Source organism: Engraulis encrasicolus, chromosome 16 (genome assembly GCF_034702125.1).
Source record: "Engraulis encrasicolus isolate BLACKSEA-1 chromosome 16, IST_EnEncr_1.0, whole genome shotgun sequence".
NCBI lineage: Eukaryota > Metazoa > Chordata > Actinopteri > Clupeiformes > Engraulidae > Engraulis > Engraulis encrasicolus.
In genome coordinates this window covers 11,381,146-11,393,428 of record NC_085872.1, presented here as the reverse complement: position 1 = coordinate 11,393,428, position 12,283 = coordinate 11,381,146, and the positions used below count along the sequence as shown (strand labels likewise).

General features: G+C 42.9%; 2 protein-coding genes across 2 annotated transcripts; both read right to left on the bottom strand.

The window, feature by feature from the left end:
- Positions 1–305: 305 nt before the first annotated feature.
- On the bottom strand, positions 306–8,100 carry pigr (polymeric immunoglobulin receptor). The gene is made up of 8 exons (XM_063220188.1): positions 7,978–8,100; positions 5,902–6,258; positions 3,903–3,984; positions 2,966–3,189; positions 2,702–2,804; positions 2,366–2,460; positions 1,330–1,379; positions 306–592 (listed from the first exon to the last, which is right to left on the bottom strand). Exons 1-8 carry the CDS (start codon positions 8,024–8,026, stop codon positions 488–490), a joined length of 1,065 nt encoding a protein of 354 aa, XP_063076258.1. The 5' UTR covers positions 8,027–8,100; the 3' UTR covers positions 306–487.
- A 606-nt stretch (positions 8,101–8,706) lies between these two features.
- On the bottom strand, positions 8,707–12,244 carry dad1 (defender against cell death 1). The gene is made up of 3 exons (XM_063220187.1): positions 11,726–12,244; positions 11,184–11,342; positions 8,707–8,989 (listed from the first exon to the last, which is right to left on the bottom strand). The coding sequence occupies exons 1-2, from the start codon at positions 11,934–11,936 to the stop codon at positions 11,212–11,214; spliced, it is 342 nt and encodes a 113-aa protein (XP_063076257.1). The 5' UTR covers positions 11,937–12,244; the 3' UTR covers positions 8,707–8,989; positions 11,184–11,211.
- Between the last annotated feature and the right edge of the window lie 39 nt (positions 12,245–12,283).

Below are 12,283 nucleotides of genomic sequence, written 5' to 3'. Positions count from 1 at the left end.
GGAAAATACTGTGCATTCCTCATCTGAAAATGTGGGAAGACATCTGACCATGTGCGGCATGTAATGGAATGGATGCACTGCACTGGAATGCAGCACACTGTCGAACTGCTCTGTGTCGTATTGGGTTATACAGTACATTATATTACTGTATTCCTTACATAACACAATAACATTTCTCTGTGCCATATTGGGTTATACACAGGGCTCGAAATTAAGACCAGTCACCTGTCCAAACGCTGGTGAAATTTCAGCGTCTACTAGCCATTTTGGCTGGTGATAAAAGAAAGTTAACATAGAATCCTGGCTATACAATATATTACTGTATTCTTGAAATCACATGATGACAAGTATCTCAAATAAAACTCCAAATAAAAGTCAAAAGCATTCATAGTAACACAGTGGTGGAGGTCCAGCATATTGGCAAAATACAACTCTCTGGGGTAGAAAAAAGACCCTTGCAAAATAAAGACAGTTGCAGTAGGCCTTTTCAAAATGTACATTTGTCCTTCCCCATCACCTGTAGCTGCTGGGTGGAAGTGTTGAGGAAGACAATGGTGGTGTTCTTCCAGTCGTCTTCTCTCACGGGACACACCTGCAAGAACACATCACCTTGTAACATTCACTAATACATTACATTACATTACACTTAGCTGACACTTTTTATCCAAAGCGACTTACAGTTATTTTCTTAAATACAGAGCATTGGTTACAGTCCTTGGAGCTGTGTGAGGTTAGGTGCCTTGCTCAAGGGCACCTCAGCCATGGAGTGAGATAGGGGGTGGAAGAGTGGGATTCCAATCTACAACCATCTGATCTAAAGTTCATCTCCTTAAGCTCTGGGCCACGACTGCCAACATAATAACATACCCACCAAAGTCTAATGCCATACATTCATAGGGTTTGCTTGAGGATTAATAAGGTATCTCTACTGTACTCCCACAGCAGTAGATCCAGGGCCACTACTAAGGTTTTGGAGGCACTTTAAGCATTACTGGTTAGGAGGCCCCTCTCAGAATTAGCTGTATCATTTCAGGGAATGTTCTGACAAAACAGTTAATTTGCCAGAATTGAGTAATGGAACACACATTGATGATTGGGCCTTTTAATAACCAATAACTATATGTTTTGTGTGATGTAATTTAATCTTATTTTTCAATTCAGGAGGCCATCATTTTGGCGGCAAAGTGGTTGAGGCCCTAAGGACTCTGCTTACTCTGCTTATGCCTAGCAGCGGACCTGAGTAGACCACATTGAGGATTAATGACGTATCTCTACTGTACTCCCATCAGTAAATCACATAACACCATAGCTGCATTGCAATATACTGACCGCCAGACTGGACTCCATCTCCTCATGCTGTTTGGCTGCTTTGGTCCGCCCTGGTGAGAAAAAAAGAAAACAAAACAATATCTCTGGGTAGGCTGTGTTTGTGCAATCAGATGTTGATACAATAAGCGGGTATTCTACACTTTTTAATATGAGGTTTTCTTTTTAAAGATTTTTTGGGGGCTTTAAACTTTTATTTTTTGACAGTCCAGTTAGAGGGTGACAGGAAGTGAGTGGGGAGAGAGAGACGGGGAAGGCTCGGCAAATGACAGGCCGGACTCGAACTCGGATCGCTGGTGTCGCATACTAGTGCCCAGCCAACAGGGCCTACTGTTTTCATGGTTTACTATTAGTATTCAGACTATATGTGGTACTGTGTAAGCCTACGGATGTACTGTATGATCTAGGGAGGACTACCTGAAGAAAAAGAATTACATTACTTTACAAGCATTACATTACAGTACATCCATGACACACACCATTGCAAAACATACTGTAGAGACAGCCTCAAGCTACTACCATACTAGGCCTACTTCAACCAACAGGAAAAGACACATCCACTACAATGTCTTCTTTTACTGTAATTTGAAACATTGAAGAAGGGGGTAAGTCAGGATATACATATTTGCTTGTAATAAATCACATGTGCTTGAAGTGCTTGTAGATGGGGGGGGGGGGGATTTCATCATCAGCGGCAGAACTTATCTCATGCGCCGCATTGTATAAGTTCAAAACAAGTTTTTCAAAATGCGTGCAGGCAATAGGCCTACAAAAACGTGACTTGTACTTATTTGGTACTGATGAGACTGTCAGAAAATCAGGGTTCCTGCACTTATTTTTGGATGGGATTTTCGGACAATAACCACTTTTTTTTTTACTTTTTTCGACTGATACTGTTACTGGTCTGTATGTTAATATCAGTTATGTGTATGTCTATGTCCTGGCATTGGATAGAGAGAGAAACGCAATTTCAATTTCCTTGTATGACCTGTGCATGAAGAAACTGACAATTAAGCTGACTTGACTTGACTTGACTTACTGTAATGTTTCCAGAACTTGAAGGCGACCACAATCACCACAATCACCAGCAGGAGATAAAGGCCTATCATCAATGATTGTAGCCAGTTACCGGAGCTGAAAGAGATTCACAGCGATATATTAACCATTGATTTACCACTTTAAGCACCAATGTGCACATACATTAATTAAGCAGGAATTCTTTCTACTCCCATGTAGATTCATGGGATTATCATATTCAACTTCTAGACTTGGCTTGAATTAATTTCATTTCAGTGTTTATACAATTTTCTGAAAAGACAAATACATGAAGTGAGGAAATTCTGGATAAATTAAACGAGACCTTTGGAATGCATACCTTTGGATAACAAGGCCACTAACTGGTGGTGACCCTGGGGGAAGAGAGGTCTCTGTGGTGACCACAGTCGTTGGATCGGCGGTTGTCGTAGTTGGTGTTAGGGCTAAGGGGAAATGAGCAGTACAGCTGGTAAACTATCTCTGTGTGTGTGTGTGTGTGTGTGTGTGTGTGTGTGTGTGTGTGTGTGTGTGTGTGTGTGTGTGTGTGTGTGTGTGTGTGTGTGTGTGTGTGTGTGTGTACATCAATTACACCAGTTCTACCTACTTGTGGCACGAGGTGACACCATGACGCGGACGGCCACCTGTTGTTCTCCGGAGGCGCACCAGTACCACCCGGTGTCCCTCCTCTGCACATTCAACAGCGTCACCGTGAACGCCTCTCTACGGTTGTCATGGATCTCCACTGCCGCATTCCGGAACGTCCCGTTGGAATCCGTCTTCACGCAGGAGCCCCAGTCCCCACTCCTGCACCACTTCTTATCACTCTCACTGAGATGGTAACCAACCAAACACAGCACTTAGTTAGATTAGTGTTTCTCAAGAGGGACTCTACAGCCCCCCAGGGAGGGATACAGCTGAGAGGGGGCAGTGCTTAGTTGCCATTGCGAGGACCCTTTGAGGAGTAAGGAATTTCTAGAGGTTCTTCTAGAATTTTACTGGAACACTCTACAGCTCCTATAGACGTCTGTGTTAAAAATCTCGCAAAGACATTGTTACATCATAATGAGAACTCAAAATTTGGGCAAAATTCTAATCACATATTTGTGATGGTACTCCTCAAAGGGTTAATCCATTCTATTTTTTTATACTGAAGGGGGGTGGGGGGTTGGCAGGCTTATGATGAGGTCAAGGGTGGGTATTTCCAAAAAATATATAGGTTTGGTACAGTTGTGGCTTAATGTTTAGGGAGTTCGTTGTGTATTTGTGAGTTTACAAATTTGAATCATTTAACAGGAGGATGGACGAGGAAAGAAGCTAGAATGCCCCTGAGCAAGCTATTTCACCTCACATTGCTCCAAGGACTGTGCACTCTACGAACAGACATAAATGGATTGGCTAGATTTGCTTAACATAATGTAGAGTTATGCAGAACAGGGACAAAATAATCCCCCCAAAATCTTTGGAATAAAGCGTTTAAAAAACCTTGCATTCAGCCATCATCCAAATGATTTATCAGAAAGCTCATCTTAAAACCCCCTCACCTGTGGCGGGCACTGTACTGGCACTCCACAGTGATGCTGTCTCCTTCCTCTCCATGCACCATGCTGTTTAGAACTGACATGCCTACGAGAGAGGTGTGAAAAGCAGTGTACAATACTGCCCTACAAAGGCAAAGTGCTGTAGCTGCAGATTTTGTCAAAATTGAGTTCAGTCTGAAAATGGTCTTCATAACACTTCTTTTATCTTGTGACAAAGCCTTGTGTTCCAAATATGTCCTGTTTTAGAGATATTGCTATTGACTGCCCTACAAAGGCAAAGTGCAATAACTATATTAACATTCAATCTGAGAAAATGCCTTCAAAGCCTTGGTATTACATTGGATATTGTAGATCCTGCAAATTTGACAAAGCAATAAAACGGGACACATTAGGACCATAAGGCTTCAAGATAAAGGAGGTGTTATGAAGACTATTTTCAGTCTAAACTGAATTTTGACAAAGATATGTAGTTACTGCACTTTGCCTTTGTATGGTAGAATACATCATGTGAACACATGGGAGCCATTCGTATGACATTATTATTCTGCTAAGCTGTTTTCACACTTATTTAATCATTCTACAGAAGACTATGTGAGAACAGCCCAGTCAAACAGTGACAACAATGGATTAAACCATGAATAACAGAAAACACTCATGCATGCTGAATGTAGCTACAACGACACACTAATCATGGCAATCATGTTTTAAACAGGTTGCCAGATTTGGTGCAATATAAAACCAGGACACAATCATGTTTGTCTGATAATCTGAGTGCACTTCAGCCCCTCTTCGACCTGGTAAAATGTAAGACTTTGGGCCCCACATACAAAAGTATTGATTAGCATTCTAGTTATACATTTAACCCTTGTAAGGTGTTCGGGTCATTTTGACCCATTTTCAGTTTCAGAAAAATAGTATCAGTTATTATTCTTTCGCACAGAGATTCACAGGCTTTGGCTCATTTTCAGTGAGGAACAAGAATCTGAACATACAAGGATGAATATGAGCTATGTTTTTTTTTTTCATTTTTCATTATTTTTCTATATGCCCAGGGTCAAATTGACCCGAACACCTTCTATGTAACCAAAACACGAAGACCTTACAAGGGTTAAGCACACCTACAGCGAGTATGCAGAGTGTAAAAGCAACAGCCTGTGATTGCACTGTAGTAATAATCAGATAATAGATAACTTAGATTCATCAATGATTACTTGATGATGATGATGATGATGATGGTTATTATTATTATTATTATTATTATTATTATTATTATTATTATATATATTACATGACATTATATATATTATTATATTATTATTATTATTATTGTTGTTATTATTATTAATATTATCATTATTATTATCTGTAGTATTAATGACGTTATGTTCTAACTCAATATTTAACCTACCGGCCTCTCCTTTTGCGCGTGGCCTTGTGATTGGAGGAAAGACGCCATTGCTGATACACGTTTCATTCAACATCTCGCTAAAACACAATTCAAAGGTCATTTCCTCATTTGCAATGAGGACGTTGAATGGGGAAAAATCCCCCCTAAAGTGTTGTGCCTAGGCTGACAGTAGGGAAACTTCATTGTTTTCTCCATGGAGTCAGGGCATCAGTGAGGCACAAGGCCACAAGCAAAAGGAGAGGATGGGAGGTTAGATATTGGGTTTGACCCCTAATCATAGAGTTGGCTATGCATCACTGACTACTGTAAGCCAATCTACCTGAGAGGGCTGTCCTCGGACCACAAACCAGCAAGGGCATTCTTTTGGCATACAGTAGACCCCTCAACACCCTCCCCGTACTACAATTATGTTGGGCTCAGTTGGTCCACCGATGGGCCACCCCACCGAAATTGAGGGCTGGTCTCTAGTGGAAAATAGTAAAAAAATAAAATAATAATAAGTTGACCCCTGATGACTGCTGGGTGGCCCACCGGGAAAATGCCCTGTATGCCACATTACCAGTCCAGCCCCGCTCCCTGACGACGGTGTCTCACCATGCACAACGTCGATGTAAAGCGACGACGCGTCATCCGCATGCCACATGCCCCCCACCTCCACGCCGCACCAGTAGTAGCCCGAGTCCTTCTCCGTCAGCTCCGTCATGGTCACCGTAAACACCAGCTGTGTCGGGTCGTCGAAGATGGACACCTTGCTGGCCTCGCCCTCGCCCTCGCTCTCTGTGGCGGCTGTGTCATGCGAGCGTGCCAGCGTGCTGCAGAAGTCCCTCATCCTGCCCTGGCAGAAGTACTTGTTGTGGTTGAGGTACTGGGGGTCATAGTGGCAGGGGATGGTCACTGAGCGGCCCTCGAGCACAGCCAGGTCACCGGGTGTCACCACTAGAGCCAAGGTCACTACCAAGGACAGATAAAGAAGAGATGCAGAGGAGTCAATAAGTAGCAGTTCATTTGCCTGTTTCTGTTTTGTTTGTTTGCTTTTTTGTGGGCACTGGTGAGTTTCGTTATTCAAGAAATAGAAAAAGGTGAAGTACACTTTGAAAGTGACGTCACCGTCACAACTCTAACTTTCATAAGAAAAAAATACTTTGACTTTCAGTTCTCCTGAGCTCTTCCCCAGAATTAATTTTAAATATGTTTCTGCTGATGCGAGTGTTTCTGCTGATGCAAGCATCGAAACATCTGTTCTCAGCCACGACTTCAGCGGGGTATTGACATGCTATAGCACAGTTTATATTCCCCACATCACACACAAACAAACACACACACACACACATATACACACACATACACACTCACACACACACACACACACACACACACACACACACACACACACAAACACACACAAACATGCACGCCCACACACACACACTTTCCACCACATAATTAACCCATTTTAGCCTGATGACTTGTATATGTTGTTTGACTGTAGGTGCCTAGAGACACATATATACTGCATTCAGATTTTAGCTTAAAAAAAAAAATGTGGGTATGTTACAACTGAATGAACACATTCCTATGCAAGATCAGGGTCTTAGGGTTTAAATGCAACTTATTGCATGTTTTTATGTACATCAGAGGCTAAGATAATTAGGTTTTTATAGTTATAGTCTGAGGGTAACGTTCCCAACAAGGGCCTAAGGCATTCAGCAGGTATTTTGTGCAGGTGCTTTCGGTCAGTGGTTTTCAAAGTGGGGGCCGAGGGCCCCTGGGGGGCCATGAGGAGGTGCTAGGGGGGGCGCGGCAGGTTGGCAGGAAAGGCAAAAAAAATCCCCTTAGTTAAGAACTGCACTATCATAATCTACGGCATCTCTGAACATTAGTACTATTAGTGTTATTTTATATACAGTCTTCCAATGGGAAACAACTCACAGACCTAGACTGTGAAAGGGGTGCACAGAAGAAATAGTGTGGCACGACCTATGTAAGGGGGGGGGCCTTGGCCAGAATCTACCGGTATATGGGGGCCGGCCATGTCATGATAAAGTTTGGGAACCACTGCTTTAGGCATCAATGGGTTAATTGAGAAATGAGACCGACTGAAATTTCGTCACCATTGTCATTATACTAGTTTCTTAATACAGGGGAAACTTGTATGATCATGCCAGGCATCCCCACTAATACTTGGGAATGACCTTTGACACAGTTTATCATTTTGACCAGGATCCAACTCGAGAATTATGCAAGCCACACACACTCGACAGCACTACACGTCTGCTTTATGGCTTTCAGTTACAAACAGAAATATCAACATTGCCATACATAGACTCCAAGCATGCCATACCACTGTACTCAGCTGCTGTTTTTAAACCCAGTTAGGGCACTACGTAGGCTGGTTTAAACATACATTACTGATAGCATGCAGCCAGTTTCCTCCCTCTAACCACTCATTTGTGACTGGTGTAGGTTGAAGACTGTAATCCTGCTGGATTTAGGGAGAGAAATGCCTCTTTTCTGGCTCTTTCCATCTCTGCCCAGTGGCAGACATCAGCATTTGCCAGGTGTGGTAATTTCACATCCAACCTATGCCCAAGCTCCTAATAACTTGGACCAAAAAACAATTCTCACAACCTGTCACTTGTTTTGCTGTGCACCTTAAGAATTTACACTTACCGGAGAGCTCAGCGAGTAGGAAAAAGCAGGAGAATGTGATACGCGCCATGTTTTCATACCCCAGGCCACAGATTCCACAGCCGTAGTGCAGACTTCCCAAACTCTCCGCTGTCTGCACTGAAACCAACCAGGACATCCTTCACATTTGCTCTCACTTCTCCCAACTCACGTGACCCAGAGAGAGGGCTCCAGATGTGGAGGGGCCCCTTTAACTGTTTCAGCGCCACATAATATGGTGCTAACAGACCTGCCATGCAGTACATGACATCATGGGTAGGCGGTTAGGGCATCAGACTTGTATCCCAAATGTTCCCAGTTCGACTCCTGACCTGCCATGTTGGTGGGGGGAGTAATTAACAACCAGTGATCTCCCCCATCCTACTCCATGACTGACTATGGTACCGTCTCACCACACTGCTTTCTTGCGGCACCTTTTCGTGCTGCCTCCTTGCAAGGGATGGGGCATAAATGCAATTTCATTGTGTGCAATGAGCACTGTGTGCTGTGGGGTACTGGTGGGCTTTACAAGGCAAAGTATGTGGATGGATAGATGATGATAAAATTATGACATCAAACGGCACTTCACATCAGAGCGAATGAGGAATACCAAGTCAATGTACAGTCCGTATGTGTTAACAACTTTGTGATGATTAACCCTGAATAGTGCAGTATAAGGTTCCATTCCAAGCATTTTGGGGTACATCAAAAGAACCAAGCCAGACCAGTTACTTGAAGTTGACTCAATTTTTATTTCAGTGCCAACACAATAGAAAAGTTGTATAAATCTTGGTAACAAAAAGAGAAAACAAAACAAAACAAAAACAAAATCACAACTGTTGGATGCGCAATTTCTTTTTCCAGCTGTTATTGAAACCAAACATGGTGAGTTCAGAGATGCTGATCAATGCAACTACACAGTATACCATGTTTGTTTGCAGGTTTAAGTTGTCACCAAACCAAGTTTCCTCGTCTCTGGCGGGCTTTCAGTAAGGCTGTAGTGTAGGCATTTGATCTGCAACAAATAAAAATACATGGTTAGGCCAATCAATCATCATCATAATTAATAATTTAAAACAACTGTCCTCTCTGTCTGTGATGGCCTTTGTAGTTATTTTTAGCTTAAGGATAGCTGTTATTTTTAGATTAGTTGGGCAAGCTGCCTCGGACAACTACAAGCGAACTTTACAATCACAAAGAGCACAGCACTGGAAAAGAGAATAATGTATCATTATCTTCCGTAGTGCGGTCCATTGCATGCCAATATAGTTGTTTGGAGTTGATTTGGAGTACAAAAAAAAATATAAGATACTGCATTGACAAAATCTTCACGTACAATTATGACAGTATTGATTTTCAGACATAGTTTTGCAAGCCTTTTGAAATCATGGATTTACAATTCTCAAAAATATATACGTATACTCAAAAATTCAAGTGGATGTTTAGAGATGTGTTTATCATTTAAAGCCATGCACAGCATTGTTTCTCCACAAATATGCAGAAGTTCATCATGGAAATGTTAACATTTTTTAACCTTTCAGGAAATTGAGGAATTGAAAGGATTTTTTGGCGATGTGTTGAAAAACACGGAAAGTAAACAGGGAACTATTTTAGTTTCTCCACAACTTCCTAAAACTGTCTAATAATAAGGACACATTCACATAGTGCACCTAAAGCAGACCCCAACCCCCAAAACATATAACAAAACAAAAAACAAAACAAAACAAAACCCAAACAGTATTTTTTCCCCCCTCAATTACTGACCAACAATTCTCTTCCCTGTGGTGCTCTTTCCCTGCTTATGCATTTGTAACGGATGCCAACTATTAAAGTTTGGCGTAGAACGTTAGTAAAACTTCCTCCCGAAGCCTCATACAGTATCGGTAGCACTTACTTTTTGTTCTGGACTGAATTGGAGCGTTGACAGGTAGGCCGCCAGCCCTGGGTGGCACAATAGTGCGATAACCTCAGTTACCTCAGTTACTCAGTGACCCGGATGGGAGAGGTGTATGGGGGTAAGTGTAACGGATGCCAATAAAAGTCAATAAACCTCCCTCCCAGAGACTCATACAGTATCAGTAGAGCCGAGTTATCGTCTGCACCTTTAGCTCAGCAGTATCCTACTGTGCCTCCTATGTCTGGACTGGAGCATTGACTCAGAGATCTTATAGAGAGAGATACGTCATCCTAGTTATTTTCCTGTACCCATGCGGTGTCGGGTGAATGCCCCTTTAGGAGACCTTCAGTTAGGAGACCTTCGGAGTCTTGAGGTTAAGAATAAATGGAGTCCCCTTAGCGCTGTAGATGGCGGTAGCACACTTCTTGTGCAAACACCTAAAAAAGACAAGAAGGAGGGGACAACGCCCCCTTAGGAGACACACCCTGGGTCTCAAATGCCGCACTTGTGCACTTCGGGCACTGTTTTTCAGTGCCTAGGGCGCTCACGCTGAAAATTTCGGTTGAGCCAGTGCACTGAAAGTGCCAGGATGATCCCCTAACAATGGCGGAAAAATGCAGTGCTTGAATGATGGACACTGCACGCACTAAACGGCGGCCATGTTGACAATGACACGGAGGAAATGTGGCATTCAGTTCAGTAGAAGAGTTGGCCAACAGTCTCCTAATTCTGTAAGTAATGTTGATGGGACACCAACCTTTTCATGCCAACCAAAGTATTGTATCTGTGATTGTTGTCCTTTGGAGTGAAGGGCATGGAAATACAAGCACCAGATGCTGTGCATTGTAAACAGTAGCCAACTCGTATTTTCCAGCGAGGGCACAGTGCATAGTGCTCAAATTTTTTCATGACACTATGCACTAAAGACCTCAGTGAACTGTGTGCACTGCGAACTGACTGTCAGTGCACTGACAAAAGTGCGTCATTTGAGACATAGCCACTATTTGAGCACACTGTTTTGCATTGGGTGGGCGGGGTTTGAAACCTCTTGATTAATCTAACCTCTTTGGTTGACTGGCATGTAGTCGTGGGTTCGAGCCACGAGTGGCAAACTAGTGCTAGATGACCACCTTAGTTATGTACGTGTTCAATTGTTCAATGAATTCAGACCTCTGTCTTTTGCAAGAACTCCACAGGGGAAAGCTGCATGTTTTCTAAAAGTTGCAAATTGGCAATATTGTGCTGATCTGATGAACTGAGGGTTGAGTGGTCACATTTTGGCATTATGGAGCAGTCAGTATCTCAAGCTTACCAGCACAGGTGAACACTGCACGAGCCATTCATCCAATGAAGTTCATCACCACCAGATGCAGGACTGTGTGCGCGAACAGGAAGTCAGCGAAAGCACGCTCCGGGGAGACAGTCAGGAAATCACCTTTATTCTGTGGGTTGATCTGGATGCGGAGACACACTGGAGATGGAGAGAAGAAGAAACAAGACAAGCTTGTCAGTGATAAGAGTGTGCACACTGTATAGTCTACAGAGTTCACAACTGACACAACAGACGCATCACAGGGCAGTGCATAGCAAGTTGTCTGTGTACTGTAGGTCGGGGGAGACATATTGGATATGGCATATATTGTGCCCATGGCGTTTATATCCATCTGCTGTGGGATTTGCAAACACTGGTAAACTGATTGCATGAAGAATGCAGTCAGGATATGGGTGCTGCTATGGCTGCACACAGGAGCCCTACTAGTCATCATTCAAAAACGCCCCCTGGTGTAAGTGCAATTATCCTGCGACCCCACTTGAACAAAGCAGTGAGATAGACGTTTTAAATTGTACTTGTACCTCCAAGAATGAAGGATCCGACACACGAGATGAATCCTGACAAAAAGCTGTTGAATGGGAATGTGCCGACCAGGAGACAGTACAGGAACTGGAACGCTCCTGTTAGCAGAATGTACAGCAGGTACGCGTCAACCAGCTTCAGTTTGATCGGCGTTGTTGTAGTGTATTCCTCCAGGAACCGTGATATAACGGAGAACACAGAGTTGGACATGATTCCTTTTTTATCACTCAATAAGCAAAGTAAGAACCCCCTTTGATGCACACAAGCCGATCCCACTAGCAGCTCTCATTCATCTGACGTGTAATTTCGTTGCTCACGGATGTGCGTAACTGTGTCGCCGAGAATGTATCCTCCAATGCCACACAGTATCGTAACTTAGTTCCGACAACAAAACGTGTAAGAATGTATCAACATAGACTGGCTCCATTAAGCTACAACAGAGTGGTGTCAGATACATGTATACAAACTAATGTACCCCCATGGAGAGTTACAAATGTAGATTTGTTTTTAATGGATACGCAAGATCAAGATGTGATACTAGTATAAATAGCAAATGT

What these genes read in the sequence shown, in the direction of transcription:
- pigr (XM_063220188.1), bottom strand. Translation starts at nt 8,026, where the DNA reads ATGGCGCGTATCACATTCTCCTGCTTTTTCCTACTCGCTGAGCTCTCC. An exon ending in CAGTACAGTGCCCGCCACAG is followed by an intron (nt 3,190 to 3,902) that starts GTGAGGGGGTTT and finishes TTACCATCTCAG; the next exon opens with TGAGAGTGATAAGAAGTGGT. An exon ending in AGATGGAGTCCAGTCTGGCG is followed by an intron (nt 593 to 1,329) that starts GTCAGTATATTG and finishes GTGTTCTTGCAG; the next exon opens with GTGTGTCCCGTGAGAGAAGA.
- dad1 (XM_063220187.1), bottom strand. Translation starts at nt 11,936, where the DNA reads ATGTCCAACTCTGTGTTCTCCGTTATATCACGGTTCCTGGAGGAATAC. An exon ending in CGGATCCTTCATTCTTGGAG is followed by an intron (nt 11,343 to 11,725) that starts GTACAAGTACAA and finishes CTCCATCTCCAG; the next exon opens with TGTGTCTCCGCATCCAGATC.